The sequence below is a fragment of the Pantherophis guttatus genome, chromosome 7 (genome assembly GCF_059756535.1).
Source record: "Pantherophis guttatus breed Tessera chromosome 7, ASM5975653v1, whole genome shotgun sequence".
Classification (NCBI taxonomy): domain Eukaryota; kingdom Metazoa; phylum Chordata; class Lepidosauria; order Squamata; family Colubridae; genus Pantherophis; species Pantherophis guttatus.
This window is the reverse complement of record NC_142069.1, coordinates 35,735,366-35,752,138: the sequence shown is the minus strand read 5'-3', so window position 1 is coordinate 35,752,138 and position 16,773 is coordinate 35,735,366. Positions and strand designations below refer to the sequence as shown.

Here is a 16,773-nt window from a genome sequence, read left to right as displayed (position 1 = left end):
GCAAACTGACTGAATTGTAAAGATAGCATTTTATAAGCCTGTTCATGCTTACTGGGGATCGAATCAGGATCTCTGACTAAAGGCAGCAAGACATGTAAATATAGGGAGGTAGGATTATTTAAGTGTCCACAGCCTCTTCCCACTATGTCTGTATTTGTATGTTGGAATGCACATATAGAAAGCTTTTTCTTAAAGTAAAATTAAAGGGAGAGGACATATCAGGTCATCCAGTATTGCCATTAATGGGCAATCTGCAGTTTCGTGATAACCAAGCAATGAAGGAAATAGAGTGTTAGATCAAAAAACTGAGTAATTTTCAGAACTACTTAATTTTAAATATAAAATAATTAGGAATTAGATTAGAATCCTTTGGTACAGTTTTCTTGGAGAAGAGAGTAAGGCAGATGCCAGGCTGAATGCAACATTACTTGACCGCTCTAAAAGCTATGGAAATTATTGTTCTTTTAATAGATAAAACAAGCAAAGCCAAGTTAACTGTGTAGTGTAGAGAGTCACAAAAGCAGAGAAATACAGATCAATATATATAAATACAATTTATAAATACAATTAAATACACAGATATCAAAGAAATAATACAAAATGTCAAAAGACGAAAAGGTCCCAGATCACACATTCTGGATCCAATAGACATAGTTCAGGATTGAACTGTGGAGTGCATAGTCATCTCTAGTTGGGTTGTTTGCTTGCAGATATTTCATTACAATACAATTAGATAGCATCGTCAGTTCAACATCATGTACTCATGATGTTAGCTAGGCAGGTAATGAAATATCTCCAAGCAAACAACTAAGGTCAGAAAGCACCTAGGACTCCACATGTTTGGAGTCATAACAAACTTGGAGAGTAGATAAAACAGCAGGAAGCGTCAATTGTTTGTGGCACTAAGGAATTGGAAAGGAAATGTTTATATACTGAGGCCATCATGCTGATGCAGCTATTCATAATTCTGAAGCAGCGGGAGATTCTCCAGTCTCATAAAGTTTCTATCTGCATGACTTGCACACTACTCCTTTATCTTTTCCTACTATGTCTATTGGTCCAAGTTTCTATGGGTCTCATGATAGAATTGACAGAGGAATTGTGAACCATGCACCAGTTCTATGTTCTCCCACAAGTAACCCTTCAGACATAATTCTAATCAATTAGATATTAAGTCCTTTTCAGAAGATTTGAGAGTACAAGATATCAGGAATCCTGGAAGCAAAGTCCACCAGACAGAGATAATGATCAAATCCAAGGGAGATTATCCCGAATGCAGATTATAGAAGATTATAGAAGAGGAAGCCCAAGGTAATCCCAAATCACACTTAGCATGAAACTTCTTAGAATATTATCATAACCAGTTGAATTTTTAGACCAGGGTTAAGGGCAGCTCAGATTAAAACTCACTGGAAATGTGAGAATGCTGAGCCTAGAATGAAGGGAGTTGTAGTTATTTGGTTCAAATGAGAAAACATATCCTTATTGGTGGAGGAAGGGAGGGGGTTGTAAAAGTGGACCCGGGGGGTTCAGATAGCAACTGAGCGGGGTGATGGGTCGATTGGCTGCAACAGAGGGGTCGTGAAAGGAAATTTAACCGGGGAGCAGGGGGACGATAGGAAGGGCTGTGTAATTGAAACAATGAGTGGGAGGGGCAGGTATGACGGGCGCAGGGGGCCATATCATGTGCTGGGGGTGCGCACACGCTGTCTACAAGTAATTACGCACCCCGGCCCCCAATGCGCGACTTGTGTCCTGGGTTGTGCAGAGTCTCAGGCCCAGGGTCTGCGGCTGATGTTGTGTAATGCCAGGTCGGTCGTTAATAAAGCCCCCCTCATTTGTGATCTTATTTTAGAGGGGGGTGCGGACCTGGCAGGTATTACGGAGACCTGGTTGGGCCAAGAGGGGGGGTCCCCCTCGTTGAAATGTGCCCACCAGGTTTCCGTGCATTTCATCAGCCAAGGGCCCAGGGGAGGGGTGGGGGAGTGGCGGTGATTATTAGGGAGAGTCTTTGTCCGAGGGAGACCACTGTTCCTCAGATAGCCGGATGTGAGTCCCTCTTTGTGAAGTGGGGCCGTGGGGTGCAGATGGGTTTGCTGACTGCGTACCTGGCTCCCTGCCACGTGGCAGCGACCCTGCCCGAGCTACTCGACGTCATTGCCGGGGTGGCGGTTGACACCCCCAGACTTATTGTCATGGGGGATTTCAACCTTCCGTCTAGGGGTGAGGCGTCAGAGGCGGCTCGGGAGTTCATGGCTTCCATGACGGCCATGGACCTGACCCAGTTAGTTCAAGGCCCAACTCACATAGGGGGACACACTCTGGACCTGATTTTTGTCTCTGGTCAGTGGTTGAATGATCTTGGTAGAGGGGATCTAGACATCAAACCCTTGTCATGGACAGATCATTCGCTCCTTCACTTAGACTTTCCTACCGCTTTCCCCCGCCGCAGGGAGACGGAACCGACCAAATGGTTCCGTCCCAGGCGCCTGATGGACCCCGAAAGGTTCCTGATGGAGCTTGGGCCGTTTCCTGAGACTCTGGCACACGACTCGACTGAAGAGCTGGTGGCCGCCTGGGAGAGTGCGGCCGCCGGAGCTTTGGACTGCGTCGTGCCTTTGCGGCCTCTGACCCGATGCCGATCTCAATTGGCTCCTTGGTTCTCTGAGGAGCTGAGAGAGATGAAGCGTCGGAAAAGACGCCTAGAGAGCATTTGGAGGACTAGTCAATCCGATTCCGACCGGACACAGGTGAGGTCTTATATCAAGACCTACCTAGTGGCGATAAAAGCGGTGAAATCTAACCATTTCTCCGCTCTTATCGCATCTGCAGAGAACCGCCCAGCCGCCCTGTTTAGGGTGACCCACTCCCTTCTTCGGGGGGGAGTGCGGAAGATCCCTTGCAAGACCGCGCTGAGGATTTTGTGCAATTCCTGCATGATAAAGTCGCTCGGATTCGGGATGGCTTGGACTCCGATTGGATGAGTCCAGGGGAGGAGACAGGGGCAGGCCTTGAGAATATTATCTGGGAGGAGTTTGATCCTGTGGCTCCCGAGGATGTGGACAGGGTTCTGGGTAGGATTAGTGCCGCCACATGTTTATTGGACCCGTGTCCCTCCTGGTTGGTACTGGCCTCCCGGGAGGTTACACGAGGCTGGCTCCAGGGGATTATAACTGCTTCTCTGAGTGAGGGTGCCTTTCCCGCCGCCTTGAAAGAGGCGGTGGTGAGGCCCCTCCTCAAGAAGCCTTCCCTGGACCCGGCTGAATTAGCTAACTACCGTCCGGTCTCCAACCTTCGTTTTGTGGCGAAGGTTGTTGAGAGTGTGGTGGCACGACAACTGCCCGGGCACCTGGATGAAGCTATCTATCTAGACCCGTGCCAGTCGGGCTTCAGGCAGGGGCACAGCACAGAAACGGCATTGGTCGCGTTGGTGGATGATCTCTGGAGGGCTCGGGACAAGGGTTGCTCCTCTGTCCTAGTCCTATTAGATCTCTCAGCGGCTTTTGATACCATCGACCATGGTATCATGCTGCGGCGGTTAAGAGGGTTAGGAATAGGGGGCACCGTTCTGCAGTGGTTCTCCTCCTTCCTCTCCGACCGCTCACAGTTCGTGTTGGCAGGGGGGCAGAGGTCGACCTCGAGGCATCTCGCATGGGGAGTGCCACAAGGGTCGGTCCTCTCGCCCCTTCTGTTCAACATTTATGTGAAGCCACTGGGTGAGATCATCCGTGGTTTTGGGGTGAAGTGTCATCTGTACGCTGATGATACTCAGCTGTACATTTCCACCCCAGACCACCCCAACGATGCCCTTGATGTGATGTCTTGCTGCCTGGAGGCCGTGCGGGTCTGGATGGGGAGGAACAGGCTCAGACTCAACCCGTCCAAGACCGAGTGGCTGTGGCTTCCGGCGTCCCGATATAGTCAGCAGGTGCCATCGCTGACTATTGGGGGTGAATCTTTGCCCCCCACAGAGAGGGCTTGCAATCTGGGTGTCCTCCTGGACGCACGGCTGTCTTTAGAAGAGCATATGACGGCCATGGCCAGGGGGGCCTTTTATCAGGTTCGCCTGATCCGCCAGTTGCAGCCCTTTCTGGACCGGGACGCCTTGCGCACGGTCACTCATGCCCTTGTCACCTCCCGGCTGGACTATTGTAATGCTCTCTACATGGGGCTCCCCTTGAAGAGCACTCGGAGGCTCCAACTGGTCCAGAATGCGGCCGCGCGGGTGGTTATGGGCGCAACTCGTTGTGCCCGCGTGACACCCCTCCTGCGCGAGCTGCACTGGCTCCCAGTGGTCTTCCGGGTGCGATTCAAGGTGTTGGTTACCACCTTTAAAGCGCTCCATGGCATAGGACCCGGGTACCTTCGAGACCGTCTTCTGCCACCAATAGCCTCCCACCGACCAGTCCGCTCCCACAGAGAGGGTCTCCTCAGGGTGCCATCAGCCAAGTTATGTCGGCTGGCGACACCCAGGGGGAGGGCCTTCTCTGTGGGAGCCCCAGCCCTGTGGAATGAACTGCCCCCGGAAATACGTAAGATCTCCGACCTCCGGGTGTTTCGTTGCGCATTGAAGACCCTGTTGTTCCGCCAGGCCGGGCTATCAACTTAAGAATTTTAAATTGGGGTATTTTAAATTTTTGGGGTTTTAAATCGGCCAAATCTATTTAATTATTTTAATTTTTAATTATTGTTGTGTCTTGTGTTTTAAATTGGCTGTACACCGCCCTGAGTCCTTCGGGAGAAGGGCGGTATAGAAATAAAATTATTATTATTATTATTATTATTATTATTATTATTATTATTATTATTATTATTATTATTATGTTAGCATGAGCCAGCACTATTTCAATAGGAAAGCATTCAGAATTGGAGCCAAGTGATGGCGTTTATATCACAGTTTCAAAAATTGAAAGCAATCTACAACCAATATAGGGCTTGCTCCAAAAGCAAGGTTTAAGGCATGGTTGAACAATTACAATGTAATTATAGAATAAAATTCTAGGAATAATCACAATATCTGTTGGTCCTAATACAAACAAAGGCAACACAGATCATGCCTGTTAGAAGTCATAGATGGAAAACAGTTTAAAAAGATAAAGAGGAAAATAAACAAAAAGAATGAAGAAACTACAGAATCCAATAGTGCCTGAAGAAAGAAGAGTTGGAGAGTTTTTCATGATATTGTGGAAGTAAAAGAGAAGCTATAGAATTTGACAGTATTCTGTAGATAGCATAGAGCAATCCTGCCCTGAAAGCTCACTTTGAAATCTACTGAAACAGTAGTAGTTTGCAAAGGCATAAATAGATACTCGAAGCCACAAAAATCATCATAAAGTAAATCTTCATCTCCTGCAAAGTCTAACCCAGAGAAAGTAACAGAAAACACATAACCCTTCATAGTGATAACACTGGGGAAATTATACATATCTTTAATAATTATACTAAAATACTTTGAATGTGTGTCTCTAGGTCAGTGATGGCTAACATTCTTGTTGCCATGTGCTGAGCACGCACGTGTGCCTGCACCCATAATGCAATGCATGCACACCCTCGCACATGCACACGATCCCCCGCGCTCCCCTGTGCATGCATGTGTGATCCCCCGTGTGACCCCAGTGCATGTGTGCACCCCCACCACGGCCCATTTTGGTCCTAGGAGACTGCAGGGAGGCCTGCTAGGGCCAAAATGGGCCACGGGGGGGGGGTGATCCGCACCCATCTATGTTCCCTTTGCACTTGTGCACGCGATCCCCCCACATGCTCGCGTGACCTCCACCCGGGTATGTGCATTCGTCTCCCGCATGCAGGCCCCCCATGCATGTGCGACAGAGACCCAAAAATCAGTTGGCCAGTGGGAGACGCGTGCACAAGCAGTGCGGAGCTGAGCTGGGTGATGGCTCACGTGCCAGCAAAGACGGCTCTGCGTGCCACCTGTGACACATGTGCCATAGGTTCGCCATCATGGCTCTAGGTTTATCTTGACTTCTGGCAAATCCCTGGACAATTCTATAATATTTTCTTGGAAACATTTTTGGGATTTGCCATTGCCTTCTTCCTAGGGCCAAGAGAGAAGGACTGGACTAAAGTTATCCAATTGGCTTCATGCCTTATGCAGGACTAGAACTCAAGGTCTCCTGATGTCTAGCCTGGAACTTTAAAACCACCAAACTAAACAGGCTCTCAAGCAAACATATTTCTATTTTAATGTTAACCATATAAATCGATGAGTTTAAATGTACCATGTACCAAATATGCTTAAGTGGTAATTTTAATATATAATATGAAAATAAAAATAATACAAATAAAATTGAGATTTTTGTAATTTAATCATTTTTATATGACTTACATGATGTAACTGACTGACCTTGAAGCAATGCAGCAATTTGGAGTGACTGTTGTGATGGATGTTCTTTCAGAATATCTAAAACTGTTCTGCCTAAGTTGTCCTTTATATTGGCATCAATTCCTGAAACAAATATACAGAATAGAAAATAAGAAAAAAGGGATATAATATGGAACATTTAAGATTCCAATCCTAAAATCCAAATTTTCTGCCTAGATAGTGAGGGGATTAAGTCAAGTTGAACAAAATATGAGATCAGCAGAGAGGAATTCAGCCAACAGACAGATAGATCTCTCCAGTTAGTCCAAACCTGTGCTTGGTAGGCATTGCTGTTTTTGCCAGCAACAGGCCTTGAATATCCTGGGGAACAGAGATGACTTAACTCCTCTGGATCTAAGCCACTTGGTTTCCTATCTTCAGTCCTATCATGTGGGAACTGTTCTCAGTATTTTCCCTTGCATTAAAATCAACTGGGTGGGTATTCAAACGGTACTGACAGTAATTTAAGAAAAATAAACTATTAATATGCATTTACAGAAACACAAACACAGATAATACATATATCATTCAGCTCTACCCAAGCTAAACTAGCCGGACTTTGGAATTGTTAGATAAATACCCTTCCTATTTGCTCTATATTATTCTGAAATAAATGTTCTCTCGAACATAAACTTAAATACCTGATTATTTAATTAAAAGGCAACAACTACATTCAAAACAGTACTTTTTGGCTCATGCACATATAATTAGTTAGCCTTCTCAAATGTTATATTATGAACTATATAAATGCATATATTTAAATACAAAATTTAAATATTTTCCAAATCTCTTCATTATTCTATTATGTTAAGTCACCTAAAACATACTGTAACTAAACACCAGCATTGGTATATGCAGTTATACTCCTTCTAAGATCAGCAACTTTTCATAGTCATTCATGTCCTGATCACCTTAGGATTTGACTACAGCAACATGCTCTACCTGAGTTGCCCTTGAAGACCACCCAAAAGCTTCAGCTGGTTCAGAATACAGCAGTGCAGGTAGTGATGGGCATGCCTTGTTGTTGTTGTTGTTATTTTGCAGAGTCAGTATACATAGTCAGCAGACATACCAATACTACTACCTCCTATTTACCCAGCTGGCTTTCCTGTCTAAGGGAATCTAGGTCAGCACCCTAACTGTTATGCCAAACTGGCCATGTAATATGTTTGCTTTATGAGCTGCACTGGTTGCCAGTTTGCTTCTGGGTATGACTGAAGGTGCTGGTCGCTACTTATAAAGCCTTATATGGCATAGGGCCTGATTAAAATGAAGGATCATCTGTCTCCCATAGTATCTGCTTGCCTCGTCCGATTGGACAGGTTTGATATATTTTGGTGTCATTTGCTTAAACAATACCATCTACCAAAACACAAAGTACAGGTTCTCTGTAGCAGCACTTGCCTTATAGAATGAGATTCCCCAGGATATTTGAATGATCCCCACCCTACTAAAGTTTCAAAGGGCCTGAAGGCCTAGCTCTTTACAATATGCAACCCTCTGGTAAGTGTGACTGAAGCCCTCTATTTCTTTTTCTTTGTTTCCATCCAGGTTTGTTATTTCTACCACCTTTGTTCTTTTTTGTTTTGTGTTGTTTTCTTGCTATAATATTTAACAATTTCAGGCCATCCAATGCCACTGAAAGTCAAATGGTATATAAATTTAATAAACAAACAAACAAACAGATTATTCCTAATATCTAATACCTATTTGATTTAAGAATAAGAAAAATTCCTGTATGAGAGTCAGGTCATTGTATAAGAGATCATTTGGAACTGGATAAAAACTGAAAACTGGTTTCAAAGAAGTTTAAATAGCATTTTTAAACATTTTGAAATAACTAAAAATAACTAAAAATCAGTTGGGCAATCATTATTTACCTGTTTCTAAAAGAATGCGTACAACATCTACTTTTCCAAATAAAGCTGCTTCATGTAATGCACTCCCTTTTTCTGTCTAGAAAAAGGAAACATTAATAGAAATTGTTATGTAAAATAATCTAATTACGGCAATCAGAAATAACAGTAATGATCAACATTAACTACAGAGGTATCATTCACTGGGGTTTAATAAATAATAATACAAACTCTGGAATATGGCCCATGAGAATCAATATAATGGAATGATAATATCAATATTTATGAAAACCTCATTCAAAATATGAATTATCAACTGCTTCACTGATACCTGATTTTACTTAGAATAACTTTTTGATGCCGACCATCACATTTAACAATAAGATAGAATGTGAAATAGTTAAAATGGCAGGTTCTTAAAGATATGGTTATTTTCTTTCTTTTTTAAAAAACTATGTTAAGCTTACTTTGAGAGCTTTGTGAGATAGAGAAAGGGTATGAGTGGACAACATGTAGAGACAGATGGTACTTCTGGATGATTTTTAAAAGGTTTTATAATATAATGTTCCTATTTTTGAATGAGAAGAACTGCCTGAATGAAAGGAAGACATGAAAAGCAGTATGCCAGCAATTTTATGATTGTAGTAACAATCAGACTTTCTGCCATAGTGAGCAAAATGGAATGGAAGTAATTGAACTTGGAACAGAAATTGTACATAAATATTCTACACCATCAACTTTCCTTCTATGGCTCCCTCTCCTGACTGGTCATGCAGCAGAATTTAATCAAGCTCTGTTGTAGATTTAAAAAAAAAAAATGCAGTAGTTCACTTCCTTACTCAAACTACTGTAGACAGTTTCTTTTTTATTATTTGTAACATAAATTACGTTAATCTTATGATGCTTATGGTATCAGCAAGACAATTAACAGTGGCAGCAGGTAGTAAACACCAAAGCAGGGCAGAAAAGGATTGAATGCATGTCAAGATTTGAATATTTTCTGCCTTTTAGTGTACAATGTTTTCAAAATTTGGAATTGTTTCCATGGTGAAATTAAAGTACTACTCTCACCCTGAATAAAAATAATTGTGTGGGTTTAAAAAAATTATTTTAGTACCTGTACATGTAAACATAACAACCAAAGCAATAGTTGTTCATTATGCACTTTTCCAAATATATGTACGCAGACCAAATATGTTTACTCCCCCCCTCCAAAAAAATAGGTATGCAGGACACAACAGTTAGTATTGGTTGGTAAGGCATAGTCCAAAAGACAGTCCAAACAAGTGACTACTACAATAAGTCTAGATTCTGCAATGTTTAGTGGAAGACTTATAAAATCACAGAAATAGAAGGGACCATTTTGGACATTAACCCTGCCTTGTTCCACTAAGTTAGTCTAAAAATACATCATTGTGATACAAAAAAAATTCCACAAATTTTTATATAGTAAACTTACTAATATGAATCAGTACAAATTGATGAACAAGTGTTGCTTTGTGTTAAACAAAGACATAGCCTATAAATATTAGTTACTGTACTATAAATTTGAAAGTTAGATGAAATGCATACAGAAGAACATGACAAACTATCATAATAAAATACCATTTGAATTACTGTTAATGAGTTTATACTAATCATGAAGGTTATCAGATTGATCCATTACTTTCAAATTATTATGTAATATCTAATTAATGTTTGAACACAGAAGAAACATTGGATTAACCAAAATATTGTGCAAACTGATTCTCCTTAGCTGATGGTACTCAGAGCATGCTCCTCTTGCTACATTGAGTAGACAGGTAAAGACAATTGGGGAGAGACAGTCCTGTAAATAGTGAAGGTGAAGATGCTTGACCACCTTGGCAAAAGCATCATGGAACACCATATATTTGGCCAACAGAGACTCTGGTTTCTTTGAGTGGCCCACAAGATTCCATATGTTTTTGGCATCATTTGACAGAGAATACCAATGTGTTTGTAGACAAGGAAATCATTTGGTCAACCATAGAGGCTTCAAGATAAGCTGGAAGTCAACAGCTGTTGTGACCAAGAGCTGAAACTGTTCATGGTGCTGCTACGTATGCAAGATCACAGTTGCAGGGAGCATCCATCAATAGTCTTGACTGATACTACAGTATTATGCATATAGGGATTCTGCCTTGGTCCATAAAGGCAATGTTAATGAAGCTGCAAAATACTCTAGAACTGATGGTTGTATATATTTGGATCAGGCAATAATGGAACCTATAGCTCTAATGGGATCTGGAAGTTATTCAGGTTTGTCGATTTCATGCCTGAACTTAATGCCTCAGACTGACAGGGAAGATGCCACCTGATGCTCCTTGAAATACTTTTGGGTATACTGTTAGAGTACCAATTTGGCATTTGACACTTATCTAATGCTGTTGGTTCTTCTCAGATTCAGTTAGTTGACTGTGACTGCTACTAAATTGTATGGATGATTTTACATTTGCTACATGATACTCACTGAATCTTAGATTATTAAAGGTCTATAGCTCAGCAGTTTGAGACCCAAGTGCCATGAGTCAGAGTGAGCTACTGTCACTTTTCTCAGCTCCTGCTAACCTAGCATTTCAAAAGCATTCAAATACAAGTAAATCAGTGGTGGGTTGCTACTGGTTCGCCCTGGATCGGGTGAACCAGTAGCGGTGGCTGGAGGCTCCTCCCACCTGCCCGGACGGCTCTGCACATGCACAGAAGCATCTGCGCATGTGCAGAAGTAGTGCACATGTGAGCACGTGAATGCCCATGAGCGCGCACGCGCGCCCATGAGCAAACCAGTAATGGCCAAGATTGAAACCCACTACTGAAGTAGATGAATAGGTACCACATATAAGCATGCAGGAAGGTTACAGCATTCTGTTTTTTGCCCTATGCTTTGTGCCGTGGCATGATTCTTGTTGGCCACATGATCATGGAAACGTCTCCAAACAATGTTACCTTACAAAACAGAGATGAGCATTGCCCCTTAAAGTCAGTCACAACTAGAGGGTAAAACCTGTAGGGACACCTTTACCTTACTCACTGGGCAAGTTCTAATTCTTGCTAATGGTTATTACTAAGACTTGGTGACTGAACCTGTGTGGATCCACTATACCTTGTGTGCTTCAAGGCAGCCAGGAATCCCTACACAAAATTGGATCAGCTTGTATAATGTAGTAGGACCAAACCAGGTCATCCAAGATTATATTTAACAATCCTTCCTCGAACTGATCTAGAAGTTCTGTATCATTCTAGGCCCTTTGTTATTAGTTTGAGCCCAGAGGTATTGTATCACCCTTGTCATAGGTGGTGCATTATCAATGTTGATAAGATTTTTAGAAGTATGAGAAATCTTTTCTATGAAGATTCTCTAATTCTCTAGGATGGTAGTTTCAGCTACAAAGCATAGGCTGGCCTATTTAGCTGCAGAACCTGTCAATAAAATTAAAATTAATCCCACTTTATAAACTTCCAAAGGAAAACTTTTAGATGCATGCTGTTATATATATTGTACTAGGAAGGTAGCAAATAGCTCAAGGATCCTTCAAACTTCTCAGAAAGCGCTATGGGGCAACATGATACCAAAAATATCAAGATTCTTCAGGTATGTTGATTATTAAGTATTGCAATCGCTAACTTTAACAGGTGGTCACAGAGTGCCTGGTTCTCTTGGTACATTATTTTTTCCTTGTTTGTTTGGAAGGATGGGGCTGGTAAACAAACTTTCTCAGCCCAAATTCTAGAGCAAGGACAAATATTTGAACCCTTGGCAGATATAGTGGAAATGTACGGTGGTAACTACTTAAAGATTTATGAGGCGCTAGAGTCAAGCATATACTGGAAGATTTGGGTCTGAGGCATCTAAATTCACTGGATTTCCCATCCTAAATTCTACAAGAGTTCACTTCTTCCTTTTTCCTTCCCTCCCTATAATGCTATTTTTCCAGGAAGATTCCAAGAACAAATACATTGTACTACCATTCCTTCATATGTTTTTATTCTCAAATAAGGGAATTAGATTCATTCAGGGATTATCCATCTAGCACTCTTAGCTTCAGTTCTAGAAGGATTAAGTTACAAGTCATTTGTATATGTATTCTGATCTAATTATGCCCCTGCAGTTTTCCAGATGTTCTCCTAGCCTTCAGAAATTCGGCACCTATTAAAGATTGGATAGAACCAATCTGAAGCTCTAAAGTGCTAAAGTAGAAAGGAACAATCAGGAGCACAAGGGAAAAAAATTACATGAACTCTGTCACAAGAAGAATTCACAGAATCTTGGGGAAAACTAACATGTGCCAGGACAGATATAAACATGGTTGTTAAAATGAACAGGTGATTCCTCTCCATACAAAAAGATTACAATTAACCAACCTGTCTTAACAAAGAATGGAAATCAGAGCTGCAGTGAACGTCCTAGTCATGTCCTGTTCTTTACCCCTAGTTGTGAAGCTAGGTTTTGAATATAAGATTCAGGGTTTGGAGAGCTAAGATTTTTAGTCATAACTGGCAAGAAATCCTTGGCAGCCAAATCAAGCCAATACTGTTTCCTGGAAGCTGACTATTGCTGAGCCAGAATCACAGAGAACATCTAATATATTGAAAGATGATGCCAGGCTATCTGCTTCTTTGCTCTAAACAATTTGAAAAAGGCTAAAGAAAATCTAGAGCTGAGCCCTTAATAATGTCTTATGCTGTAGAGATAGGTATAACTGCAACCGAGAATGGTTCTAACTGTTAATAAAATTATGGCCTGCCTATCAATATTGTGGGAGAAATAAGTCACTATAAAGATTAATTTTAAAAGCTTTCTCTAAATGGCTGGGAAAATGATTAATCAGGACAGCAAGTTTTAGTACAGTTGTGAAACTTTAATTATCTAGCACCAGGTGGCTGTTGTAGACACTTTAAGAGAGTGATGGATAGTGCATTCCTGAATCAGATTTGAGTCACAAACCTGCTTTTTACAGGAGTCCAAGTATTACTGAGCTTGCCCCCCTCAAAAAATATTAGGAAACATAATTTAGTTGAGGGCAAAAGCCATTTGTTATGCCCAAACTACAAGTTATAAGTTGTGCTTATTATTTGCCATTATGAATGTGTTAAATGTAAAACTATAGGGTCATATGATTTGCCATCCTTTATTTTAATAGTGCAACATTTTTTTAAAAATTACTAACTTGGCAGCTGACATCCATTCCAGCTTCTAGTAGCTCTTGTACCACAGTTTTATGACCATTACGTGCAGCAAGATGTAAAGGAGTATGCTTTCTTGTGTTACAGCTCATCAGATTTGGATATGCATTGATTATCATCTTCACCACCCGTAGTCGGCCATATAAAGCTGCCAAATCCAATGGAGTTTCTAATTTGTTGTTTCTTATTGTGGGATCTGTAAGTTCTTCAAGCAAAATAGCAACCACTTCTGAGTGTCCATATTGGGCAGCACAGTGAAGAGCTGTTTCATTTTCATTGTTCTGTTAAAAGAGAAAAAAATTAAACGCCTTCTCCAGAATACTATAATACAATACAATAGTTTCTGAGGCATGTTTTTAACACATTGAGCAGATCTAGCAGCAAATCAAAAATTAGTTTTGCTAATAGCCTTTAGATGAATTAGTTCTGTTACCTCAGTTTCTCTTGTTCTCTAAATGATGCAATCTGTTCATTAGAAAGAGGGACACAAATCTTGATTGTATATAAAGTTTCACTTGAAAATGTATCTGCATATTTTGCTCAAATGTAATTTGTACTTAACTATTTCCAATACCATTCTTATATATTCTGTCTCAATGGTAAAATTAAAAATCGTAAAACATAAACAAAAGCATTGCTTCACATTCTGAGTTACTGCTATCAGGATAGGATTTGTGCATGATGAACGTTCTCGACTTAAGACCACAACTGAGCCCAAAATTTCTGTTGCTAAGTAAGACAATTGTTAAGTGAGTTTTGCCTCATTTTACAACCTTTGCCACACTTGTTAAGTGACTCTCTATAGTTGTTAAGTTGATAACATGGTTCTTAAGTGAATCTGACTTCCCACTTAATTTGCTTGTCAGAAAGTCACAAAAGGTAATCTCATGACCCCTGGATATTGCAATTGTCATAAATTCATGCCAGTTGCCAAACGTCTGAATCTTGATCCATGACCATCGGGATGCTGTTATGGTTGTAAATGTGAAAAACGGTCATAGGTTACTTTTTTCAGTGACAGTGACATTCAGTGACTTCAAATGGTTACTAAACAAATGGCTGTAAATCAAAGGCTACTTGTATATATAAACAATCAAAACAAAAGATATTCATTTTATTATTAATCTCAGTGGTTATTGTCTGATATTGAAAGCTATTTTTTCTGCCAATTCAATACCCATTGACTGATAGAAAGCTTAATTATACAATTTTGAAGATTGTCTTCAAAGTAACCCTATTTCTACTGCTTGGATCTTAAAATTGCATTGCAGGAACAGAATCCCTTTGCTTACACAAAGATTCATTAATTTTCTCCGTAAGTACATTAAAACTCACACTGGACAGACTGCAAATCTTTAGATGCCAGTTTTTGAGTGATAATAAGGATTGAAGATACAATCATAAGCTGAAGTGCTTTCTATTACACAACAGGATATTTAAAGTGAAACCAAACTATTATATCAGACAAGCCCATCTATAGTATATCAAAAATGCATTCATGTGAACTGTCCATCTATCTCATATATCTCATTCCTACAGATTACTATAGAAATATATAGAAATAAGTATAGCCGTTCTTCATTTTTATTTCAAAGAAAACATTTGCATACAACCAAAACACAATGTATAACCTCATGCAAATATCTCTTAATTAGATAAGCAATACTCATGTTTTATATAGTATTTTTAAAGAAGTACATTGTATTGTAGCATTAGTGTTTGTTAAAATTACACACCTACCCATTAGAATTCATTACCCTCCTATTAATTATAATTCATATTTATATTATAAAAAGAATTATTTTTTGTGTGAAAAAACTGCATTCATAATTTCATACTGATACAGTTGTAGAACAGGCAATAAAACCTTGCACACAAGGTAACAATTTACAAATATTACAAATAATAAATCAATTAAAAGGTATTAAAAGGAGCCCTGGTGGCATAGTGGTTAGAATGCAGTATTGCAGGGAGGTGGAGTTGTGCTATACAGGTAGTCCTCGACTTACGACCACAGTTGAAACCAAAATTTCTGTTGCTAAGTGAAACATTTGTTAAGTGAGTTTTGCCCCATTTAACAACCTTTCTTGCCACATTTATGAATCACTGCAGTTCTTAAATTAGTTACATGGTTGTTAAGTGAACCCACCTTCCCCATTGACTTTGCTTGTCATAAGATCACAAAAGGTGATCACATGACCCCAAGAAATTGCAACCGTCATAAATATGAGTCAGTTGCTAAGTGTCTGAATTTTGATCACACGACCATAAGGATGCTGGTCGTAAGTGTGAAAAATGGTCATAAGTCACTTTTTTTTAGTGCTGTTGTAATTTCAAATGGTCACTAAATGTACTGTTGCAAGTAAAGGACTAGCTATATATAAGACATAACTATATCTCTACAGAAATACAATAGAACAATGATGAAAACTGCCTTGAATGCATTTGGGTCAGTATAAAAGGGGGTGGGGAATGACATTGCCATAGGTGTACACTACAGAACACCTAACCAAGCAGAGGAAATAGATTTTTGATACCCTGACATCAGTTGGGAGACAAACTCTGCACCTAGTGAAAAACCAAACAGATTCCTGACAAACCTAGCAGATGACTTTGTCTCCCAAAAAATAGAATAGGGAATTAGGAGGTCAGCCATACTGAACTTAATTCTCACTAACAGATGAAAAGATAGGTGGTGTTGAAGTTACAGGAACCTTGAGAGGGAGTGACCATGCAATATTGGATTTCAACATTATGCAAGCACAAGCAATAGAAGAAAGTTAAACTAGATTTTTGGACTTTAAGAGAGCTGATTTCAACAAACTTGAGAGACTTTGGGAAAGATTTCATGGATGAAAATCCTCAAGGGCAAAACAACTCAAGAAGCTTGGAAGACTTTGAAAAGTGAGATTATAAAAGCCCTGTCTAGCATTCAAATGAAAAAGAAAAATAAGAGAGCTTAAAAGAAACCAGCCTGACTACACAAAGAACTCTATGATGAACTGAAAGACAAAAAAGACAAGTATAAAAAGTGGAAAGAGGTGCACATTACTAAGGCAGAATATCAGCAAGTAGCCTGAACCTGCAAAGATAAAGTCAGGAAAGCTAAAGCTCAAAATGAACTAAGGTTTGTGACAAAAGTCAAATATAACAATAAAAGCTTCTTTCATCATGTAAAAAAAAAAACCCCAAAAAGTCAAGGAAATGATTGATCCATTAATGGAAGAAAATGGCAAGAAGGTGAAGAGCAGCAAGGAGAAAGCAGAACTGCTTAACTCGTTTTTTGCATCTGACTTTTCACAAAAGGAAAAGAATAGTCCAACCTATAAAAAA

The 16,773-nt window shown here is 40.3% G+C and overlaps 1 protein-coding gene across 20 annotated transcripts in view; it reads right to left on the bottom strand.

Moving 5' to 3' along the window:
* Nucleotides 1-16,773, bottom strand: part of ANKS1B (ankyrin repeat and sterile alpha motif domain containing 1B) — a 301,097-nt gene that overhangs the window by 237,994 nt on the left and 46,330 nt on the right. For 11 of the 20 annotated variants that reach the window (XM_034402922.3, XM_034402923.3, XM_034402926.3 and 8 more), the window contains 3 exons: nucleotides 13,425-13,721; nucleotides 8,263-8,338; nucleotides 6,347-6,466 (listed from right to left, as the gene is read on the bottom strand). In XM_034402922.3, the coding sequence (XP_034258813.2) occupies nucleotides 6,347-6,466; nucleotides 8,263-8,338; nucleotides 13,425-13,721 (493 nt within the window). The remainder of the gene's footprint in view (nucleotides 1-6,346; nucleotides 6,467-8,262; nucleotides 8,339-13,424; nucleotides 13,722-16,773) is intronic. The other 9 variants (XM_034402925.3, XM_034402933.3, XM_034402928.3 and 6 more) reach the window with 1 other exon arrangement.